Raw genomic sequence first — 23,127 nt, forward strand, 5'->3', positions numbered from 1 at the left:
AAACATGAAGATGTGTATATATAAAAAAAGATATCAAAATCATACAATGTGGGGAAGGAAAGTAAGAAAATATAGATTCTTTTTTTTTTATTTTAATGATGTATCTGAGCCTATATGACTATCAGGCAAAAGCAAGCAGATATAGGAAGGGCTTTACTTGCTTGAAAAACAGGGCAACCACAAATCAAAACCAAACATTACACTCACAAAAACTGGAAAAAAAAGTACTCAAGCATAAAATAAATGGAAACCATCCAACCCAAAAAAGAAAAGAAGAAAAGAGAAACATATAATCAACTGGAAAAAAAAAGGTTTAAAATGGCAACAAATACGTATCTATCAATAATCACCTCAAATGTCAATGGAATAAATATTCCAATCAAAAGACATAGAGTGGCATATTGGATAAAAAAGCAAAAACCGTCAATCTGCTGTCTACAAGAAACTCACTTTACAGCAAAGGACACATATAGATTGAAAGTGAGGGGATGGGAAAAGATATTTCGTGCCAATGGACAGACGGGAAAGCAGGAGTTGCAGTACTCCTATTAGACAAAACAGACTTTAAAACGAAGGCCACAAAGAAAGACAAAGAAGGACACTATTTAATGGTTAAAGGATCCATCTAAGAAGAGGATACTACAATCATCAATATATATGCCCCTAATATAGGATCACCTAGATACCTACAACAAATATAACAGACATAAAAGGAGAAATCGATGGGAATACAATCATAGGAGGAGACTTTAACACCCCACTCACATCAATGGACAGGTCCTCTAGACAGAAAATCAATAAGGCAACAGAGATCCTAAAGGACACAATAGAGAAGTTAGACTTAATTGACATTTTCAGTACATTCAAAAAAATCATAATACGCATTCTTCTCAAGTACACATGGAACATTCTCAAGAATTGCACATACTGGGGCACAAAGCTAACCTCAGTAAATTTAAGAATATAGAAATTATTTCAAGTATCTTCTCTGACCACAATGGCATGAAACTAGAAATCATCCACAGGAAAAGAAATGAGAAAAAACTTACTACATGGAGACTAAACAACATGCTACTAAAAAAACCAAGGATTCAATGAGGAAATCAAAAAGGAAATTAAAAAATACCTCGAGACAAATGATAATGAAGATACATCCACTCAAAATCTATGGGATGCTACAAAAGCAGTGCTCAGAGGGAAATTCATAGCAATACAGGCCTTCTTCAAAAAAGAAGAAAAATCTCAAATCAGCAACTTTAACCCACACCTAAATGAATTTAAAAAAGGAGAACAAACAAACCTAAATTCAGCAGAAGGAAGGAAATCATAAAATCAAAGAGGAAATCAATGAAACAGAGATTAAAAAAATCAAAGAAATCAATAAAACCAAGAGCTGGTTCTTTGAAAAGGTAAACAAAATTGACAAACGTTTGGCTAGACTCACTAAGAAGAAGAGAGAAAAAACCCAAATAAACAAAATAAGAAATGAGAAAGGAGAAGTCACAACAGATAATACAGAAATACAAAAAATCATGAAAGAATACTATGAACAATTGTATGCCAACAAATCTGACAACCTGGAAGAAATGGACAACTTTCTAGAGACTTATAGCCTGCAAAAACTGAATCAAGAAGAAATAGATCAACTGAACAGACCAATCACTAGAAATGAAATTGAATATGTCATAAAAACACTTCCTACAAATAAAAGTCCAGAACCAGATGGCTTCACAGGTGAATTCTACCAAACATATAAAGAAGAACTTATACCCATTCTCCTTAAACTTTTTCAAAAGACTGAAGAAGAAGGAACACTCCAAAAGACATTCTATGATGCCACCATTACCCTAATTCCAAAACCAGACAAAGATACCACCAAAAAAGAAAACTATAAGCCAATATCTTTTATGAATATAGATGCAAAAATTCTCAACAAAATTTTAGCCATCCAAATCCAAAAACATATAAAAAAGATCATACACTACAGCCAGGTGGGATTCATCCCAGGTGCACAAGAATGGCTCAATATACACGAATCAATCAATATCATACACCACATTAACAAGAGAAAAGTCAAAAACCACATGATCATCTCAATAGATGTAGAAGAAGCATTTGACAAAGTCAAAAACTCTCACCAAAGTGGTTATAGAGGGAACATACCTTAACATAATCAAAGCCATTTATGACAAACCCACAGCAAATATAATACTCAATGGAGAAAAACTGAAAGCCTTTCCACTAAAATCTGGAACAAGACAAAGTTGTCCACTTGCAGCACTATTATTCAACACAGTACTGGAAGTGCTAGCCACGGTGATCCGACATACAAAAGAAATAAAAGGCATCCAAATAGGAAGAGAAGAGGTAAAACTGTCACTGTATGCAGATGACATGATACTATATATAGAAAACCCTAAAGACTCAACCCCAAAACTACTAGAACTGATCAACAAATTCAGCAAAGTAGCAGATATAAGATTCACATTCAGAAATCAGGTGCAGTTCTGTATACTAGCAATGAAATATTAGAAAAGGAATGCAAAAATACAATACCTTTTAAATTTACACCCCCAAAAATCAAATACCTGGGAATACACCTGACCAAGGAGGTAAAGGACTTATATACTGAGAACTATAAAACATTTATCAAGGAAATTAAAGAAGATGTAAAGAAATGGAAAGATATTCCATGGTCCTGGGTTGGGAAAATTAATATTGTAAAAAACGGCCATACCACCCAAAGCAATATACAGATTCAATGCAATTCCTATCAAATGACCCATGACAGTTTTCACAGAGCTAGAACAAACAACCCAAAAATTTATATGGAACCACAAAAGACCCAGAATTGCCAAAGCAATTCTGAGGAACAAAAGCCAAGCAGGAAGCATAACTCTCCCAGACTTCAGACAATATTACAAAGCCACAGTCATCCAGACAATGTGGTACTGGTACCAAAACAAACATATAGACCAAAGGAACAGAATAGAGAACCCAGAAATAAACCCAGACCCCTATGGTCAATTAATCTTCAACAAAGGAGGCAAGAATATAAAATGGGAAAAAGACAGTCTTTCCAGCAAGCATTTCTGGGAAACCTGGACAGTCACATGTAAATCAATGAAACTAAGACACACCCTCACACCATGCATGAAAATAAACTCAAAATGGTTTCAAGACTTAAATATAAGACAAGACACTATCAAACTCTTGGAAGAGAACATAGGGAAAACATTCTCTGACATCAACCTTATGAATATTTTCTCAGGTCAGTATCCCAAAGTAACAGAAATAAAAGCAAAAATAAACCAGTGGGACCTAATCAAACTGAAAAGCTTTTACACAGTGAAGGAAAACAAAAAGAAAACAAAAAGACAACTTATGGAATGGGAGAAAATAGTTTCAAATGATGCAACTGACAAGGGCTTAATCTCTAGAATATGCAAGCAACTTATACAAGTCAACAGCATAAAAGCCAACAACCCAATGGAAAAATGGGCAAAAGACCTGGATAAACCTTTATCCAAGGAAGATATACAGATGGCCAATAAGCACATGAAAAAATGCTCAACATCCCTGATTATTAGAGAAACACAAATCAAAACTACCATGAGATACCACTTCACACCAATCAGAATGGCCATCATTAATAAGTCCACAAACAACAAATGCTGGAGGGGTGAGGAGAAAAGGGAACACTCCCTGTCCTGTTGGTGGGAATGTAAGCTGGTATTACCACTATGGAGATCAGTATGGAGATACCTTAGAAAACCATACATAGAACTACCATACGACCCAGCAATCCCACTCTTGGGCATATATCCAGACAAAACTCTCCTTAAAAAAGACACATGCACCCTCATGTTCATTGCAGCTCTATTCACAATAGCCAAGACATGGAAACAACCCAAATGTCCATCAACAGACGATTGGATTAAGATGTGGTACATATACACAATGGAATACTACTCAGCCATAAAAAAGAATGAAATAATGCCATTTGCAGCAACATGGATGGAACTAGAGACTCTCATCCTGAGTTAAGTAAGTCAGAAAGAGAAAGACAAATACCATATGATACCACTTATATCTGGAATCTAATATAAGGCACAAATGAACCTTTCCACAGAAAAGAAACTCATGGACTTGGAGAATAGACTTGTAGTTGCCAAGGGGAAGGGGGAGGGAGTGGAGTGGTTGGGGAGCTTGGAGTTAATAGATACAAACTATTGCCTTTGGAATGGATTAGCAATGAGATCCTGCTGTGTAACACTGGAAACTATGGCTAGTCACTTATGATGGAACATGATAATGTGTGAAAAGAGAATGTGTACATGTATGTGTAGCTGGTTCACCATGCTGTTCAGTAGAAAAAAAATTGTATTGGGAAATAACTACTAAAAATAATAATAAGTATTAATAAGTACAAAAAAGAATTTTCAAAGCATAAGGGGGTATAGAGACACATCTAAACTAAGATATGAAGTGAAATCATTCATTTTAGCTAGCAGAGGTTTTAGGAAGGAGTGCTCCCTCCATGCTGGGCTGGGCAATGAAGGCTTCCTGCAGGATGAGTTCCCTGGACGATAATTAGAATTCAGATTGCTACCCAAAAAAGAAAAGTATCTTGGTAAGAGAGGATACTGTGCAATGGGGGAGTTTTCTGAGGAAGGGGGATAATCCAATTTGGGGAATTACTGGAACATATCACTGGGGAGGTGGGTCTAAGGCTAGGTTCTGATCAGACTTGAGCCTCCAGCTAAAGAATTTTGTCTCTATTCCAGTCATGGGAGCCACTGAAGGATGTTGAGAGGTTTATTAACAATGAAAGTGGTTCTCAAGCAAGGTTAATCTCATGGTAGTGGAAGTTTCATTTCTGTGGAAAGAGACCACATTTATTCAGAGTAGAACAGGACGGGAAGTTCCCACTGTTTCAGAGTGAAAGATGAGGAGGCTCTAGACTCCTGTATTCCTGGAAAAGAGTGGATGAGCCTGGTGTTGGCAGCATTGAGGAGAAAGAATTATCAAGTCTTGGGGATGTATTTCATCTGGGGTTAGTGGCATAGGAATGCAGGAAAAAAAACCCGAGAGCTAAGTAAGTCTCTAATACATCTTTGGTGAGGTCAAATTACTGGGTTTTAGGTCCTAATCATGCTCTCTATTTTCCTTTTGGTGAACATCATTTAGCCATCACTGAACTTTTATCCTTACTCATTGCTTCACAACTTATGTGTGCAAGAAGTCTCTCATCTTCATGGTATCAGATGTATACAAACTGAATGAAAGAACTGTGCTCATCAGTAGTATTTTTGGCTGTTTTAAGTTTGCTTCCCTCTTTTTTTTAATTTTATGGCTGTACCCATGACATACGGATGTCCTGGACCAGGGGTTGAATTTGAGCCACAGCTAAGGTAACATCGGATCCTTTAACCCACTGTGCCAGGCATGGGATTGAACCTGCACTTCCACAGAGACCCAAGCCGCTGCAGTTGGATTCTTAACTCAGTGTACCACAGTGGGAACTCCACTTCTCTCTTTAAAATCATTACAGATACTATCTTACAAATAGTCCCACTTATGCAGAAACATGAAAAGACTCTCAAATGAGATTTGGCTGAAAAGTTTTCTTTCATTTTCATCTGATCTCAAAGCATGGGCTCCTGGTTTTGCCTTAGAAAATCACTGGCCCATGTTCACACATTCCTCTGTTAGTTCATCAGCTCCCTGAGTACCTAGCACTTGGAAATCAAGAATGACCAAGGTGAAGTGATTCAAAACTGGGGGTGGGGGAGGGACTGAAAATGTTCACTGAGTCTCGTTTCTGCACTGGTTTAAAAGAGAAATACTTTCTACTTAAATTATTTCAACAAGATTCCTCTCAAGTTTCCTCTTTCTCAAATCCTATCTGGAAGCACCCTGGGAATCCACATTTCTCATGGAAGTTGTTGTGAAATAGTTACAAATGTGACTAGCTGCTTTCAACTAGAAGAAAGACATTAATCCAGGACATGAAGGGAAGTCGTTCAATATCTTCCTAAATGTCAGTGACTTTATAAATGTATAAATAATTCTTGTATGTGATGACTAAACACTGAATACTTTCTGTAAGTGCTTATAAAGAGGAACCACTTCTTGCCTTTGGCTATGGGCTCTGTAACTGTGGTACCTGGCCAATTATCCAACTTCTCTTTGCCCCAGTTTTCTCATCTATAAATTATACAATAATAAAAGTCTCTTCATTGTGGTGTTTTTGATAAAACAATTGAAAAATTAAATGGGAAATAATGGCAAGTCCTGGTACATAGGGAACAATGAATGAATGTGTGCTACTCTTATTATGAGTATCAAATGTTTAACGATATTTAATAATATGGGGACATAGGGTTTTATGGTTTTGTTTTTAAAAATTTAAGACAATGCTATAATTTCTTTTATTCTATGATTAGGAATAAAGGAATTAGTTGTGACCATTAAGAGCAGTTATAACCATTTTTAATTTACACAGTTGTCAAAAGAGAGTATAACCATGTTTATTTGAAGAAAAACAGGTGAAAGATAGCAAATCCAGCTGAATTAGAAGGAACGAAATCACCAAGTACATGTAAGATGAAAACAGTTCTGATACACAGGTACCTGAGGGACATTCATAAAGTGACAACAGAAGCCAAGCATGGGGATAAGGACACCATGGCAGTTATGGGGGTGGGGCCTCCCCTTTCCTGCAGGATCTGTGGTGCCCACCAGCCCCACAAACATCACCCAAAGGTAACTTTGCAACATGGCCCACATGTGCTGGTCCTGTGGTGACACAGTTACAACTAGTATTATTCTGACAACCCACAGAACACGACAGCATTGAAAATCATCTATAGTTCTCATGATTCCACTGGTTTTAAAAAAATTACAAATCAGTGGTTAAAGTGTAGTTAAAACAAGAAAAATGCCAAGCACCACGTCAGGCAGAGACAAAATGACCATTATCCCATTGGTGGTCTGTTTTCTCTTTTCTCCCAATCACGCTGTACCTTTGTGGGTTTATCCAAGTTCATCTGGGATACTCCCCACTTGGGGGTATAAAGTGGGATTTTAACTCTCCCTGTTGTGGCTCAGAGTAAGGAACCAACTAGTACCCATGAGGACATAGGTTCAATAAGTGGGTTAAAGATCCTGTGCTGCTGTTACCATGAGCTTTGGTGTAGGTTGCAGATGCTGCTAGGATCTGGCATTGCTGTGGCTATGGCATAGTCTGGCAGCTGCAGCTCCAATTTGACCCCCGGCCTGGAAACTCTCATATGAGAAAGTGCAGCCCCCCCCGCCCCCCAAAAAACCTACATAGTTGTAAAGTACAGGTAAAAAAATACAGATATTTGCCAAAAATTTCTCCCTACTCTTTGTTACACTGGATGAAGTGTTTCATCTAACAAATGGAGTGTCTTTCCCTGGACATGCAAACAAGTAAGGGAACTGACAGATGCCTCGGAAGGAAATATTTGAACAGTTATTTTTGCTTTCATCATTGAGTACAGTAACATATGTGGGGAGTGAGAGGAAGATGTGCTTGCCCCAGAGGGAAGGAGTGTGGCCTCACTGACTTGTTAATGCTGTCTGAGCGTGTGGATGATGAAAAGCACAGTGACTGTTCCATGGCTTCTCTCTGTCTTGAATTCTCTACAGAGGATGTATCCCCTTGTTGCCTACACCCAAGACAGATCATTTCTCCACCTGCCTCCTCCTCTCACGGGAACATTTGTGAAAGAGAATGTTACCTTTTTCAGAGATGATGCATAGTGCCTGAAATCAATCCACTGAAGAGTAGTCAGTTTCACATTTTTATAACTATTTTATTGCATCAGGTTATGATGAAGTCAGTCAAAGCAGGCTAGATCGAGAGTAAACTACAAACTAACAAACTTCTAGGGAAACTGTAAATAATTCGGCCTCTCCAACTTATGAGGAAAGTTATTCAACCTAACCAATGTAAATGTGTTGTGTTTTTATGAGTGTAATTAAGGCTTATAGCAAGAGAAAGAGAAGTGTACAAACATAGTTTTCCTTGATAACTTTAGTGTGTGTTCATTTATTCATTCAACAAATAGTTACTGAGCATGCGCTGGGTGCCAGGCACTTGTACCACAGGATGCCAAGATGGGTAAGATGTCATTCCTGCCTTCATGAAGTTTACAGTCATGTGGGAAGAACCTTCAGACAGATCTCTGTAAGTGTAATGAGTGCAGTGACAGAGACAGAATGCCATAGGAATACAGTGAAGGATGTACTCCAAACTGCTGTTCAAAGAAGGCTCCTTGGAAGAGGTGACAATTGAATTGCGTGTTGAATAACAGATGCAATAAAGAAATTGTCTGAGCTACCAGACTCCCCATGAGTTCCACCTAAATTTAATATCTTATAAAGTTTAATAATTATAAGGCATGTCTTATTACAAAGTAGCAGCTAAATTTTTCCTACTGGACCAGGCAGTAATTAAATGCTTTACCTTTTCTTCCACTTTGCCAACCTCACTAAAAAAACAAATATGTGTTCTTTAGGACAAAAAATTACAAGTTATAAAAGGGAACATATTTGTTACAAAAATTATAAAAGGTAACAAAACAATGTGATCACTGTTTGCTGTTGTGTTTTCTTTCACATACAGTGAGATGGGGTTAATGGACTGGAACCGCCAAGGAAGCATTTGGATTTTGGAGAAGAATCAAGAGGAGGAGGAGAAGGAGGGAAAGGAGAAGAAGGGGGAAGAGGGGGACTGGGAATGGGGGAGGGGGAGGAGAGGAAGAGGAGGTTAAAGAAGTGAAGCAGTGGAGATGTGACCAGACAGCAGGAAATATTCTGAGAAGACCAGATTACAAATGGTCAGCGTTCTCTAGAGAAGGACAAATTATGAGATGGACCACTCTGTTGTCTTGATGGATTCCCCTGGAACCACACTCCAACACTCTGCTGTTCTCTAAGAAAGTGATTTTTGCTTAGAGTTGATACAGCCAATTCCGGTGACCTAAGTCTCAGGGACATGTCTTACTTGAATTTTTCCTCCTTAGTCTCATGGTGCGCTTGCTCAAACCATGCAAATTCAAGGCCGCACAGTTGTACTTCAGAGATAAATCCTCTTCCTTTACCTCCTTTATCATTAAAATGGTGTTTAAGCAAGTCAGCTCACTGCTGAAACTAAGAAGGCAATCTGTTACTTTTGGCGCCTACTTTGCAGTTGCAAACTGTGGGAAGGGAAGGGGGTGATTCAGCTACAGGTCAAAATTACCTTTGATTTTGCTCTTGTACCTCTTGTATCCTTGCTTCACTATTGTTCTCAACATTTTTTCCGTTAACCTGCCACAGCACGTCTGCCATGATCTGAGGGCCTTTCCCAAAGCAAGCAGAGCACGTTATGTTTGCTGGTTTTCCTAGATGAGAAGAAAAGGAATTCACCAATAAAACTAAGTTCTGCAAATAGGGCTTTGTTCAATGTAATGTGAACAAAACCTCACAGAACATCTAGCGTGAGCCATGAATTTCCCTTCCGTGTCTTCCCCACCTTCTCCTTTCTCCCATCTCCCTGACCTCCTCCTCTCCCTCACCATCTTCCTTGCACTCCCAGTTCAGGTTGAAGCTTAGCCCCCACTCCCCTGCAGCAGAAACTGAAGAGACTTCACTGACACCACACTACAATCTAAGATTTCCCTTTACTATATACATTATAATTTATTTTATTTTTTTCATTGTAATTTACTTTTAACTATCCTCTTTCACAACTTTCTCCCCCTACTGAATTCTCTTCAGGTCTCTGTAAACTATCTTTGCAGGTAAGGCAACTCTACCTGACTCAGCTATACTCCTAGTGTTTAATCCTTCAACGAGAGCACCCCCCATTCCCACTCCTGTAACTTGCAACTTCCTCCCTTCAAAACTGAAAGATTAAGGGCTGCTTCCTGCCTTGGGAGGTATATTCAGCCCTCCCTTTCTGCGTCCTTAGTTTCTATGTCAAGAATTAGGCATCTGAAGAGGGATGAGGAGCTCAAAGTCTCTTAGAAGGTGACAGTAGTAAAAACAAATGATCAGAACACAAGATATACTAGTGTCCTAATAGAAAGCTAGACAAAATTTTCTTTGGTGGCCCTGCACTTGATCAGATGGTGGTTCTAACCCTTCCCTCTAGAAGGTAAGGAGGCTGGCATGGAGGATTTCACAGAGAAGGGGATATTTGAGCTTAGCATCTAGGAGTGAGAAGGAGAGCATGGGAAAAAGCAGGGAAGAATGTGGAAATCCTGCAAATCAGTGGAATAACCATGAGGTGGTTAGTCAGTGTGGTCTTGTTTTACATGCTAAGAACTTTGAAGTGGATCCCATATCTAGAAGGGAACCAGGAAAGACAGAGATGGACAGAGGCAGAAAGTCTGGCTCATCCTTCTGCCATTGTTTATCCACACCCTTGGGTGTGTCACTGAGCATATCCAAGTCTAAGTATTCACAGGCATGCAGTGGGGACAATGTCAACTGCCAGATAGAAGTGAAAAGGAAATGAGGGTACATGCATGAAAGTACCATGAATTACAAAATGCAGTAGAAATGGACATGCTGTATATTGTTGTGACCACATGTTTCTAACACTAACAAGTCCCTGAGATTGGTGTTTCCAAATATGGCATCTCTTTTAAATCTTAAGATCCTCTAAGCTAATAACCCAACCTCCACTTGGGAAATTCAGAACAGGAATCATATGGAATGATTTTCCAGGCAACGTGTGCAAGTACTGTTAATGTTTTCTTACCAATTTCCACATCCTTTGTTTCATTTTGTGAAGGAGCTATAATTTCTGGAAACAAAGAAACACTTTGCTCATCTGAAATTAGAGATGAAAAGAGAATGGAAATATTAGGAGGGCATTGGGTGGGCATCAATATAAAGCTTGTATTTTCATACTTCTATCTTATTTCATAGTCACATTTCTCAAATTTTTTGGATAGTGACCAATGGCAACAAATACACATGCATGTACCCACACACAAATGAAACAAAAGCATTCTAGTGATACTTTCTCTTACTATCTACGGTGTTTTTTGACATCTTATATTTTCTTTTTTTATCATTGAGACAAATGCTATTTGATCCATGAAGTTAATTGCATGATTTAGCAATTTTCAGTAAACCACAATTCTATAGAAGAAGCATAATGCTACAGGGGAGATTTAAAAAGACTCACAAAAGTGATAAACCCAAGTCCACACTTCTGCCAACAACTTTCCTCCCAGGGGGCCCACCCTATCAGGAAGTTCTAATTCCTGTGGCACAAATGCCTAGAGACAGTGAAAGAAGGGGTCTTGTGGAACATGGCTGCATTCCTGCACTCCTTGAATCTCAATTATTTCAGGACCCTACAGGTTTTGATGTGAAACACCGAGATGCACTAACCCCAGTGTTGTCTGGTGATGATTATCCTACAGGAATGGAGCATTTGAAAACTCCAAACAAAAATGTCTCTCCACTGTTGCTTTCCCCTAAGAAATCTGCCACATATAAAAGTGCTGCTTCATCTACACCAATAAGTCCAGCTATGCTAAGGAGACCTCAACTCTTTGTAGATTTGATATTTTTGATTATAAAGTCTTGCCCTTGTGGGATTTTATAAAATTTAAAGTAAATTTGAAAAAAAAATAGAATTAAATGACCTCCTGAAGGTCATGGATGATGTTGAGAGCTTTAAAAACCACCCAACAACATCTATGTATCTTTTTATAAAGCTACAAACTAAAGGCTGAGCAATCTCCACCCAAATGGACCAGAAACCTTAAAAAAGATACTCTACTCCAGAAGAAAAAGAGGAGGCCCACATCAAGAGGTAGGAAGGGCGATTTCATGATATAAACAACCCCATACCTCTGGGGTGGGAAGCTCCACAGACTGAAAACTAACTGGTTCACAGAGACTCACCTACAGGAGTGAGAGTTCTGAGCCCCACATCAAACCCTCACCTGCAGGGATCTGGCACTGGGAGAAAGAGCCCCTGGAGCATCTGGCATTGAAGGCCAGTGGGGCTTGTGCACAGGAGCTCCACAGGACTGGAGGAAATGGAGACCCCATTCTTAAAAAGTGCACACGGAATTTCACATGCACTGGATCCCAGGGCAAAGCGAAGTCTCCATAGGAATCTGGGTCAAACCTGACTACAGTTCTTGGAGGACCTCCTGGGAAAATACAGGTGAATGTGGCTTGTTGTGAGGATGGACATTGAAAGCAAAGCTCTGGGGAATATTCAGCAACCGTGCCTTTCTCTGGAGGTGGCCATTTGGGGATAATCCGGCCCCACCCATCAGTCAGCACTGAAAAGCCCCAGGGCAAACAAAAATCTGTGGGATCACAGCCCCACCCCTCAGTAAACAGACTACCTAAAGACCCCTCAGGCACACAACTGCCTTTAATCCCATCCAGACTAAGCTCCATCCACCAGAGGGATTAGAATCAGCTCCACCTACCAGTGGGCAGGCGTCAGCCCCTCCTATCAGGAAGCCTACAGCAAGCCCCCATACTGACTTGAGCCACAAGGGGGGCAGACACCAGAAGAGAGGCTACAACTCTATTATCTGTAAAAAGGTCACCACACCACAAACCTATAAAAATGAAAAGACAGAGAACTATAACTCAGATGAGAGAGAAAGGAAAAACCCCAGAAAATCAGCTAAGGAGAGTCTCAGCCTCCAGGAAAAAGACTTTACGCTGTTGATGCTAAAGATGATGCAAGACGTTGGAAATAAACTGGAGGCAAAGATGGATAACTTACAGGAAACACTGACCAAAGAGATATGAGATATCAAACTTAAACAAGAAGAGATGCGAAATACAATAACTGAAATAAAAAATTCATTAGAAGCAGCTAACAGCAGAATACAGGAGGCAGAAGAACGAATAAGCAAGGTGGATGACAGATTAGTGGAAATTATGGATGCAGAACAGAAAAGAGAAAAAAGATTGAAAACAAATGTAGAGAGTCTCAGAGAACTCCGGGACAATGTGAAATGCACCAACATCTGTATTATAGGGGTGCCAGAAAGAGAAGAGAGAGAGAAGGGGACAGAAAAAATATTCCAAGAGATAATAGCTGAAAACTTCCCTAACATAGGAAAGGAACCACCCACTCAAATCCAGGAAGCATAATGAGTACCATATAAAATAAACCCAAGGAGGAACACACTGAGACACATATTAATCAAACTAACCAAAATTAAAGACAAAGAGAAAATCCTGAAAGCAGCTAGGGAAAAGAAACAAGTAACATACAAGGGAACCCCAATAAGGTTATCAGCAGATTTTTCAGCAGAAACTCTGCAGGCCAGAAGGGAGTGGCATGATATATTTAACGTGATGAAAGGAAAAAACCTCCAACCAAGATTACTCTACCCAGCAAGGCTCTCATTCAGATTTGAAGGAGAAATAAAAACCTTCACAGATAAGCAAAAGTTGAGAGAATTCAGCAACACTAAACCAGCCTTACAACAAATACTAAAGGAACTTCTCTAGGCAGAAAAGAAAACACAGCAACAGGAAACAAAAATTCCACAAATGACAAGGCTCACCAGTAAAGGTACATATACAGTAAAGATATGAAATTATCCGTGCACAAATATACCATCAAAATCAGAAATCATGAGAAGAGGTAGGTACAAATGCATGACACTGGAGATGAATTTGCAATTAAGAGAACAATAACTTAAAACAATCTCATATACATATAGACTCTTATATCAAAACTTCAGAATAACTGCAAACCAAAAATCTACAACTGATACACAAACAAGGAATCTCTGGAGAAGTAAATAAGTGCATAATCCACCATAAATGGGGTCATTTGACATCATTCTTGGAATGCTGAAGTCTTCTTAGATCTGATTCTGATTTCCTCTCCATCAAAGAAGTTATGATAATTATAATTAAATAATGCAACCGTACAATTAAATTAAAAAAAGCTTCTTACAAAACTTCTAATCCAGTTAGTTGTATTAGAGATTAAATAGTTTTTTTTCCTACTCATAGAACCTCTGACAACAAATTGGGAGAGAGTTAATCCTGTTCTCCAGACAGTTGTTTTGCAGTTCAAAGTTAGTTTGGTTAGTGTTCAGATCACATTATCTTGTTGTTGTTATCTTGGGTTTTTTTGGCCATGCTTGGGGCATGTGAGAGTTCCCAGGCCAGGGACTGAATCCAAGCCACAGAAGTGACAACACCAGATCCTTAACCTACTAGGCCAGGAGGGAACTTTAAATGATATTACCTTTGAAAAATTAAGCCATAGGGGAGAGAACATGTGTGGCTTTGGATTAGTGACATAATTTCCTTCTAAAATATCTTAAATCTGATAGTGCATTTAGAAAATCTCTAAATCTGTGTTGTAGTAGAGAATGTGAAAGATAAGATGGGGGAGAAGGAAGTTCCAGGAGGAGGATGAAAGTACAGGCAAGCCAACAAGAAGGGCTCAACTTCACTCACGTTACCTTTTTTTCAAGTATTGCATTATGTTAAACTTAGGTGCTTACCAATAACTGTAAATGACCTGGTTGCTGACACACTATAATTGACTCCATTCTCATTGTGCAGAAATTTACATGTGTAATCACCAGTGTCCTTGCTGGTTGCATTGTCAATCAGCAAAAATGCCCTGTATGCTTGGTACCTTGATCCTTGAAGAACTTCACAGTTCTGAAATGAAAATGTCCAGTCCACTTTCAGTCATTCTTTACTAACGTCTATTTTCATAGTGTAATTTTCACTGACTTCCCACAAGTTTCCTATTACCTTAAACCACTCAACAGGTGCTGTCCAATTGTAGAGGTCAATTGTAGGACAAACTATTTTGGAATTTTTTTCTGATCCAGAAGTTGTTGTGTATACCAGATGATCTGGAATATGGCAACCTGGTTGTTTTTTGTGAATGGTGACATTCACATATCCAGTCTTATTGGAGGTAGGACTATTAAAACAAATCAAACAATTTTTTAAGTCACTGAACACTATGAAATATAACTTTCACTTAATTATGCTTTTCTTCTTAAAACAATTGATATATAGTGGTTCTTATTTTAAAATAATCATTAGACATATACACCCTCCTATATATAGAAGAGATGGGTAATGGGGACCTACTGTATAGCACAGAGAAACTTACTTAGTATCACTTATAGAACTGATTCACTTTGCTGGAAGCCTGAAATCAACACTACTTTGTAAGTCAACTATATTTCAATAAAATTTAAAAACTACATCAATAAAACTCAAAAAAATGAAAAATAAAATTAAAATCATAAAAATCTAGAGTTTTAAATGCTTTTTTTGTTACACTTTAGATAAAACATAAACCCTACAATAGCCCTAAAACTGACTCCTTCACTGTTTCTTTGTGTACTATATGTGCTATAATGCCAAGAACAGATATAATAAAGATAATTAACATGTGTTGAGTTTACTATGTACCACTCACAGTGGTAACATTACCTCATCTTATTCTCACACCACACTTTGAAGTAGGTTCTATTATCACATGTTTTACAGCTGAGGAGACAAGGATGGAGAAGTAACTTGCCAGCCACCCACAGCTACCTAGTGACAGACTGTGAATTTGAGACTGTTTGACCTCAGAACCTGTGCACCTAACTACACACATCTTGCCTTTTGATGTAGTTTATCAGACATCTTGTGTGTACAAAACAGGCACCAAATTATAGCACTTGACAGTTTATAAGTGGAGCAAGTGGTTTTCAGGCACCCAATCTCCCGTAATCCTCCTGGGCTTGCCCTGCAGTTGGAAGGCATAGGTGATCTTTCATATCCATCATAGACCACCGTGATGGCCCACATCTAGGTTACTGTTTTTTATGCTGGTTTGTTCTGATTTGGAGCCCAAAGTGAGCAGTTTCTCTTAGTTCACTGGTCCCTAGAAAAGCTAGGTCTTTTCCTATTTGGGCTACAAATTAACCCCTGAAATTGTATGTCCCAAAGGTCAGTTCACCACTGCCTAAACCCCAACCTGCAGGTGTACCTAGAAGTGCTTTCATTCAAACCATTTAATAAATTCAACCATTCCAGAAAGGTCTGGAAAGCAAAGGGAAGTGAGGGCAGCTCAGGATATCAACACTTAAAGACCAAGGAGCAGGCCTGGATGGTACCTTCTGATGATACAAGTATAAAATCCAGTGTCGCTGACTTTGGCTGGGAGAAACTTAAGGCGCTCGCCTGAGGCAACGATGTGGCTTCTTCCCTGGGTGCTGATACTCTTGTCATTTGAGTAATACCAGTCCACAGGGTATCGAGAGTGGTCTTGTCGGGGACATTTCACAATTAAAGCCTCATTTTCCAGGCCCCAAGATGATTTGACTGCAAATTAAAAAGAAAAAATATATATAATATGATCCTGATATGACCATATAAAAAGATTACAGTTTCTAGCTTCTAAATATCCCCTTCTAAGATTAAATTTAGAAATGGGTCACTCTTTGTGCACTTAAACAGAGAAAGAATAAGTAAATGATCTAAGAGTTTTGCTGAAACATTCTAATGGGTACCACAGATTAGTTGATTTAATTTAATTTAATTAGATGGGGAAACTAATCCCCCCATATCTCTCCAACAGAAAGCAATCACATCCATCTACACAAAGCATGTTGCTGTAGTTTAACAAATGCTGACAATAAATCCTATGTGCAGGCACCCTGTTAAATTATGATGTATGGAGTTACCATTGTGGCTCAGCAGGTTAAGAACCCGACTCATATCCATGAGATGTGGGTTTGATCCCTGGCCTCCTTCAGTGGGTTAAGGATCCATTGTTACGGCAAGCTGCAGCATAGGTTGCAAATATGGCTCAGATTCGGCGTTGCTGTGGCTGTGGTATAGGCCGGCAGCTGCAGCTCTAATGCAGCCCCTAGCCTGGTAACTTCCATATGCCATGGGTGTGCCTCTAAAAAAAAAAAAAGACAAGAAAAAAATTGTGATGTATTTGAATATGTATAATCAAAATGATATGTTGTGAAGAATTTGTCCTGATAGACTGGTGATGAAGATTGACTGTAGAACATAATTGAGTTTTCCAGGTTACCACTGAGCTGGAGCAACTGGCAAAAAGCACAGTAAAACAAGGTAAAGGTTCTTAGAATTACTTAATATAAAATTTAAAAAATTTCAGTTCATAGGAAATACTTACTAAACTTAGCTGATGTGGAAGGTAGAAGCATTGATAGAATTGTCAAGACCCAAAGTCTCATTCTCAGTCTCTCAATCCTGAGCAAGTGTTGGTGCCTGACTCTCAAGATGATTCAGGTTGAATCTGCAACACACGATGGTGATCCTTTTCCCTAGGAGATTGTTGGTGCTCCTTACAATTTCTAGCTAAAAAGCGTTGTCAGTATCTCTGCCAAAAAACAAATCGTACTAAATCACAAGCAAAATATTTATAGCTGTGACTTCTGCCAGCTCAATACTCTCCAGGAGAACTCGTCATTAACAGATCTTTAGTATATATACATATGTGTTTATGTGTAGCAGCAGACTTCAGACATGCATCATTGCATTTATTCCTACTGGACCTTTGGATCATGCAGGCCTTAGGATGACCGTGCTCTTTCACAGTCTCATGAGAAATGTACTGAAAGAAGCTAAAGTAAGAGGAAGGAAAATGAGTTTCTATTTTTGAAAGAAAATAATGCCATAACATTCAACAGACCCTAGAAAATACAATATAAATGCTTATACAAAACCACAGACATCCACACAGGCTGGGAGCTGCACGTACATACACACACACACACAGGACCCACAAGGACACAGGCAAAGTTTCATCTCAAAGCAACTAAGGAATATAGGAAAGTGATGGGTAAAACAGTCATCAAATAATTGCCCTCAACACTATGCCAACACCTCCCATTTGTCCTTGTTCCAATTTGTCCCCAAGATTCAACATAGGCTTTCTAAGAAGAGTTGAAAGTCTGAAAAATAATTACACTCTTTTTTCCTCTCAGAAGAAGAATAACAACTATACATATATATATATTTTTTTTTCTTAAAAAATCAAGGGAGGGATGGAAGTGACAGAGAAATACAGAATGAATACAACAACACTTGATGTATTTTAAGAAAGCACATTTCCCCTAAACATGAATTCTTGGTGCTTTACTTGTTACATGTATGGAAAAGCTTTTACCAGAAATTTTAGATAAGTAATCGATGCTTACCCAAACTGAAGGACAGAGGGAATGAACTCCAGGTCAATGACTGAGCTGCGAATAGTTTCCAGATCTTGTGGCTCCCTCCCTGAAGGCTCCTCACATGCATGCACTCTCTCTTTTATTTTAAAGGGGAGCTCTTCAAAGACATTCTTCAACTTACCACTCCACCCACTCCGAAATTTTTATTTTTAGCCACAAATAATGACTTGTTCAAACATGCTCATGCATCATGTACCAAGAATTCTTGACCTTGGTACATAAATATTTAAACATGAGGGCATTGAATAATCCTTTAGAAGGAGCAGTCAAATCATCTCCCTATTTTAGCTTCAGTCTCTCAAGCTGACTGATGCCTGTTGTTTATTGACCTGAAATTATTGCCCTTTGAGTTCCAAATGCTTTCAAAGTCTTGGGACTTTGAGACTGCTCTTTCAGATACTCATTGACACTTTGTCAGACACCAGTTAGGAAGGCTCAGTCAGTTATGGCTGCTTTGGTGCTGAGAGTTTGGAAAGCAAAGTAGAGGCAAGCAATGATAAGCAAGCAGGACTTTATGGGATCTTGAAAATGTTTGGTTTGGGGTCCAGAATATGACACTGTCTCATCCAAAAACAGATTCCAGCTCCTCAGATTTAAGTGCCCATGGGGCTCTCAAGTTTGGATAGGAAAAGGAAATTTTTCTAAAGAGTTCAGAGAAATAGCTGGGGGTTTGAGTAAGAAGGCTGCCTTAAGAGAAATGACAAGGAAAATTATATCCTTCAACCCTGGGGCTCCATGTGAAACAAATGCAAATTTCAAGATTTCCTTTTAAAAACACATAGCTAGTATGACTCAGTCATGAGTAACTTCAACTTAACTTTTACAACTCACCACATCCCAGAAGAATTCAGGGACCAATTCCAGACATGCACAATAATACAATGACAAAGCCAAGCCTTCTCTAGAACTCACTTTGTGCCAGATACAGTCCTAAACGATTTACGTGTATTAACTGCTTCATTCTCACAACCACCCAGTGAGGTGAACATCATCATCATCATCATTATTATTATTATTATTATTATTATTGCCATTTTACAAACAAGGACACTGAGTCACTGTCACCAAGGGGGTAAGCAAATCATGAAAGTCATATTCCTCTAAGAGGTGGAGCCAGAATTTGAACCCAAATGGGTTGGCTCCAAAGGCTAGATTCCTTGTCACTAAATTATCCTGCCCCCAGGTGAGAAAGGTTAAGAAAGGAGGCACAATCCAAAGAAAGTTCTGGTCTGTTGGGGGCCAGCTGACCACACCATCCACCCCCACAGATGGGGCCCCCCCCATATCTGCAAGGACATCAGTCATGTGCTGTCAGAGGAAGAGAGGCAAAGTGTCATCATTGGGAGATTCACCACAAGATGTTTGGCATACATTCTAGGAAGGAGATATGCTCATTGCTATTCTTGACTTAGTTGTCAAAGTTTTATATTTAAAATCATAGGAGTTTTGACATTAAGATGAGACCACAGAATCAGAATCTTGGAACAATGCCCAGGACACTGTCAGCGATAGATAATATTTTGACAAATAAAATAATACAAACTTGAATGTTATTATTATTTTTTTGTCTTTTTGTCTTTTTAGGGTTGCACAAATAGTATATGGAGGTTTTTAGGCTAGGGGTCTAATTGGAGCTGTTGCTGCAGGCCTACGCCACAGCCACAGCAACACCAGATCCAAGCTGTGTCTGTGACCTACACCATAGCTCATGGCAATGCTGGATCCTTAACCCACTGAGTGAGGCCAGAGATTGAACCCACAACTTCATGGTTCCTAGTCAGATTCGTTTCTGCTGAGCCACAATGGGAACTCCCCAACTTGAATATTCTTATACCTGACTACAATCTTACATTCTGTACCCAAAAACATGTTTTACTAAATCTAGGCATTTATTCATTTAGGCTAGGCCATAGTTACCTTGATTTCTTAGTTTTAATATGGTTTAAGTTAGAGTTTTACTATCATAATCATGGAATGTTGAAGAAACATTTAATAAAGTCTAGCTAGTATGATATGTAAAAGCTATTATTATAAAATAATTTAGGCAATTTTTCAACAACTATGTCCTTTCATTCAAAGTACATTTCTGGAGAATTTGATGGGAATACAACAACAGTAAGAGTTTTTAACACCCCATTCACCTCAATGGACAGATTCTCTAGACAGAAAATCAATAAGGCAATGGAGATCCTAAATGACACAGTAGAAAATTTGGATTTGTAAGGTTGATGTCAGAGAATGTTTTGCTTATGTTATCTTCCAGGAGATTGATGGTGTCTTGTCTTATATTTCAACCTTACAAATGTTTTCTCAGGTCAGTATCCCAAAGCAACAGAAATAAAAGTAAAAATAAACCAATGGGACCTAATCAAACTGAAAAGCTTTTGCACAGCAAAGGAAACCAAAAAGAAAACAAAAAGACAACTTACAGAATGGGAGAAAATAGTTTCTGATGATGCAACTGACAAGGGCTTAATCTCTAGAATATGCAAGCATCTTATACAGCTCAACAGCAGAAAAGCCAACAACCCAATGGAAAAATGGGCAAAAGACCTGAATAGATATTTCTCCAAAGAAAATACACAGATGGCCAACAAGCACATGAAAAAATGCTCAACATCCCTGATTATTAGAGAAACACAAATCAAAACTACCATGAGGTTCCACCTCACACCAGTCAGAATGGCCATCATCAATAAGTCCACAAACAACAAATGCTAGAGGGGCTGTGTAGAAAAGGTAACCCTCCTGCACCAGTGGTGGGAATGTAAGCTGGTATGACCACTATGGAGAACAGTATGGAGGTACCTTAGAAAACCATACATAGAACTACCATATGACCCAGCAATCCCACTCTTTGGCATATATCCAGACAAAACTCTCCTTAAAAAAGGCACATGCACCCACATGTTCATTGCAGCTCTATTCACAATAGCCAAGACATGGAAACAACCCAAATGTCCATCAACAGATGATTGGATTAGGGAGATGTGGTATACATACACAAAGAAACACTATTCAGCCATAAAAAAGAATGAAATAATGCCATTTGCAGCAACATGGATGGAACTAGAGACTCTCATCCTGAGTTAAGTAAGTCAGAAAGAGAAAGACAAATACCGTATGATATCACTTATATCTGGAATCTGATATACGGCACAAATGAACCTTTCCACAGAAAAGAAAATCATGGACTTGGAGAATAGACTTGTGGTTGCCTAGGGGGAGGGGGAGGAAGTAGGGTGGATTGGGAGCTTGGGGTTAATAGACGCAAACTATTGCCTTTGGAATGGATTAGCAATGAGATCCTGCTGTGTAGCACTGGGAACTATGTCTAGTCACTTATGACAAAGCATGATAAAGTGAGAAAAAAAATGTATATATACATGTATGTATAACTGGGTCACCATGCTGTACAGTAGAAAAAAAATGTATTGGGGAAATAACAATTTAAAAAATTTGAAAAATAAAATAACTGCAATATAATCCCACTCAAGTTAAAATTTAATAAAAATAAAATCAATTGTACCAAAACCTAAAAAATAAAAGTTAGACTTAATTGACATTTTCAGGACATTACATCCAAAAAAATCATAATATATATTCTCCTCAAGTGCACATGGAATATTCTCAAGGATTGACCACGTACTGGGGCACAAAACTAACCTCAACAAATTTAAGATTATAGAAATTATTTCAAGTATCTTCTCAGACCATAGTGGCGTGAAACTAGAAAACAACCGCAGGAAAAGAAATGAGAAAGACCTAATTGCATGGAGACTCAACAACATTTTACTAAAAAACAAGGGGTCAATGAGAAAATGAAGAAGGAAATTAAGAAATACTTTAGGATGAATGGTAATGAGGACACAACCATTCCAAATCCATGGGATGCTGCAAAAGCATTGCTTAGAGGGAATTTCATAGTGATACAGGCTTTCCTCAAAAGAGAAGAAAAATCTCAAATCAAAAACTTAACCCACAATCTAAATGAATTAGCAAAAGAAGAACTAACAAAACCTAAAGGCAGCAGAAGGAAGGAAATCATAAAGATCAGAGAGGACATCAATAAAATAGAGATTCAAAAAACAATAGAAAAAAATAAGTAAAACCAAGATCTGTTTATTTGAAAAGTTAAACAAAATTGACAAACCTCTGGCCAGACTCACCAAGAAGAGGAGAGAAAAAACCCAAATAAACAAAATAAGAAGTGAAAAAGGAGAAGTCTCAGTGGATACTGTAGAAATACAAAAAATTATAAGAGAATATTATGAACAATTATATGCCAAAAAATTGGACAACCTAGAAAGAAATGGACAACTTTCTGGAGACTTACAACCTGCCAAAACTGAATCAAGAAGAAATAGATCAACTGAACCGACCTATCACTAGAAGTGAAATTGATATGTAATAAAAACACTCCCTACAAACAAAAATTCAAGATCAGATGGCCCACAGGTGAATCAAACATACAAAGAAGAACTTATACCCATTCTCCTTAAACTTTTCCAAAAGTTTGAAGAAGAAGGAACACTCCCAAAGACATTCTATGATGCCGCCATCACCCTAATTCCAAAATCAGAAAAAGGTACTTCCAAAAAATAAAATTATAGGCCAATACATTTGATGAATATAGATGCAGAAATTCTCGATAAAATTATAGCCAACAAAATCCAACAACATGTAAATAAGATCATACACCACAACCAAGTGGGATTCATCCCTGGTTCACAAGAATGGTTCAACATACGCAAATAAATCAACGTCATATATTACATTAACAAAAGAAAAATAAAAATACCACATGATCATCTCAAAAGGTACAGAAAAAGCATTTGATAAAGCCCAACATCCATTCATGATCAAAACT

At 38.3% G+C, this 23,127-nt stretch overlaps 1 protein-coding gene across 17 annotated transcripts in view; it reads right to left on the minus strand.

The window, feature by feature from the left end:
* IL1RL1 (interleukin 1 receptor like 1) overlaps positions 1-23,127 on the minus strand; it is a 104,175-nt gene that overhangs the window by 13,772 nt on the left and 67,276 nt on the right. For 10 of the 17 annotated variants that reach the window (XM_085016099.1, XM_085016098.1, XM_013995915.3 and 7 more), the window contains 7 exons: positions 17,198-17,404; positions 16,164-16,371; positions 14,797-14,971; positions 14,538-14,700; positions 10,781-10,852; positions 9,275-9,416; positions 9,038-9,183 (listed from right to left, as the gene is read on the minus strand). In XM_085016099.1, coding sequence (XP_084872225.1) covers positions 9,038-9,183; positions 9,275-9,416; positions 10,781-10,852; positions 14,538-14,700; positions 14,797-14,971; positions 16,164-16,371; positions 17,198-17,258 — 967 coding nt within the window. In that variant the 5' untranslated portion in view covers positions 17,259-17,404. Of the gene's footprint in view, positions 1-6,478; positions 9,184-9,274; positions 9,417-10,780; positions 10,853-14,537; positions 14,701-14,796; positions 14,972-16,163; positions 16,372-17,197; positions 17,405-18,224; positions 18,674-23,127 lie in introns of those variants that run through there. The other 7 variants (XR_014839650.1, XR_014839652.1, XR_014839653.1 and 4 more) reach the window with 3 other exon arrangements.

Source organism: Sus scrofa, chromosome 3 (assembly GCF_054392235.1).
Source record: "Sus scrofa isolate SSC_HxYL_T2T_F1_AM1 chromosome 3, Sscrofa_HxYL_maternal_Yorkshire_Landrace_v2.0, whole genome shotgun sequence".
NCBI classification, from domain to species: Eukaryota; Metazoa; Chordata; class Mammalia; order Artiodactyla; family Suidae; genus Sus; species Sus scrofa.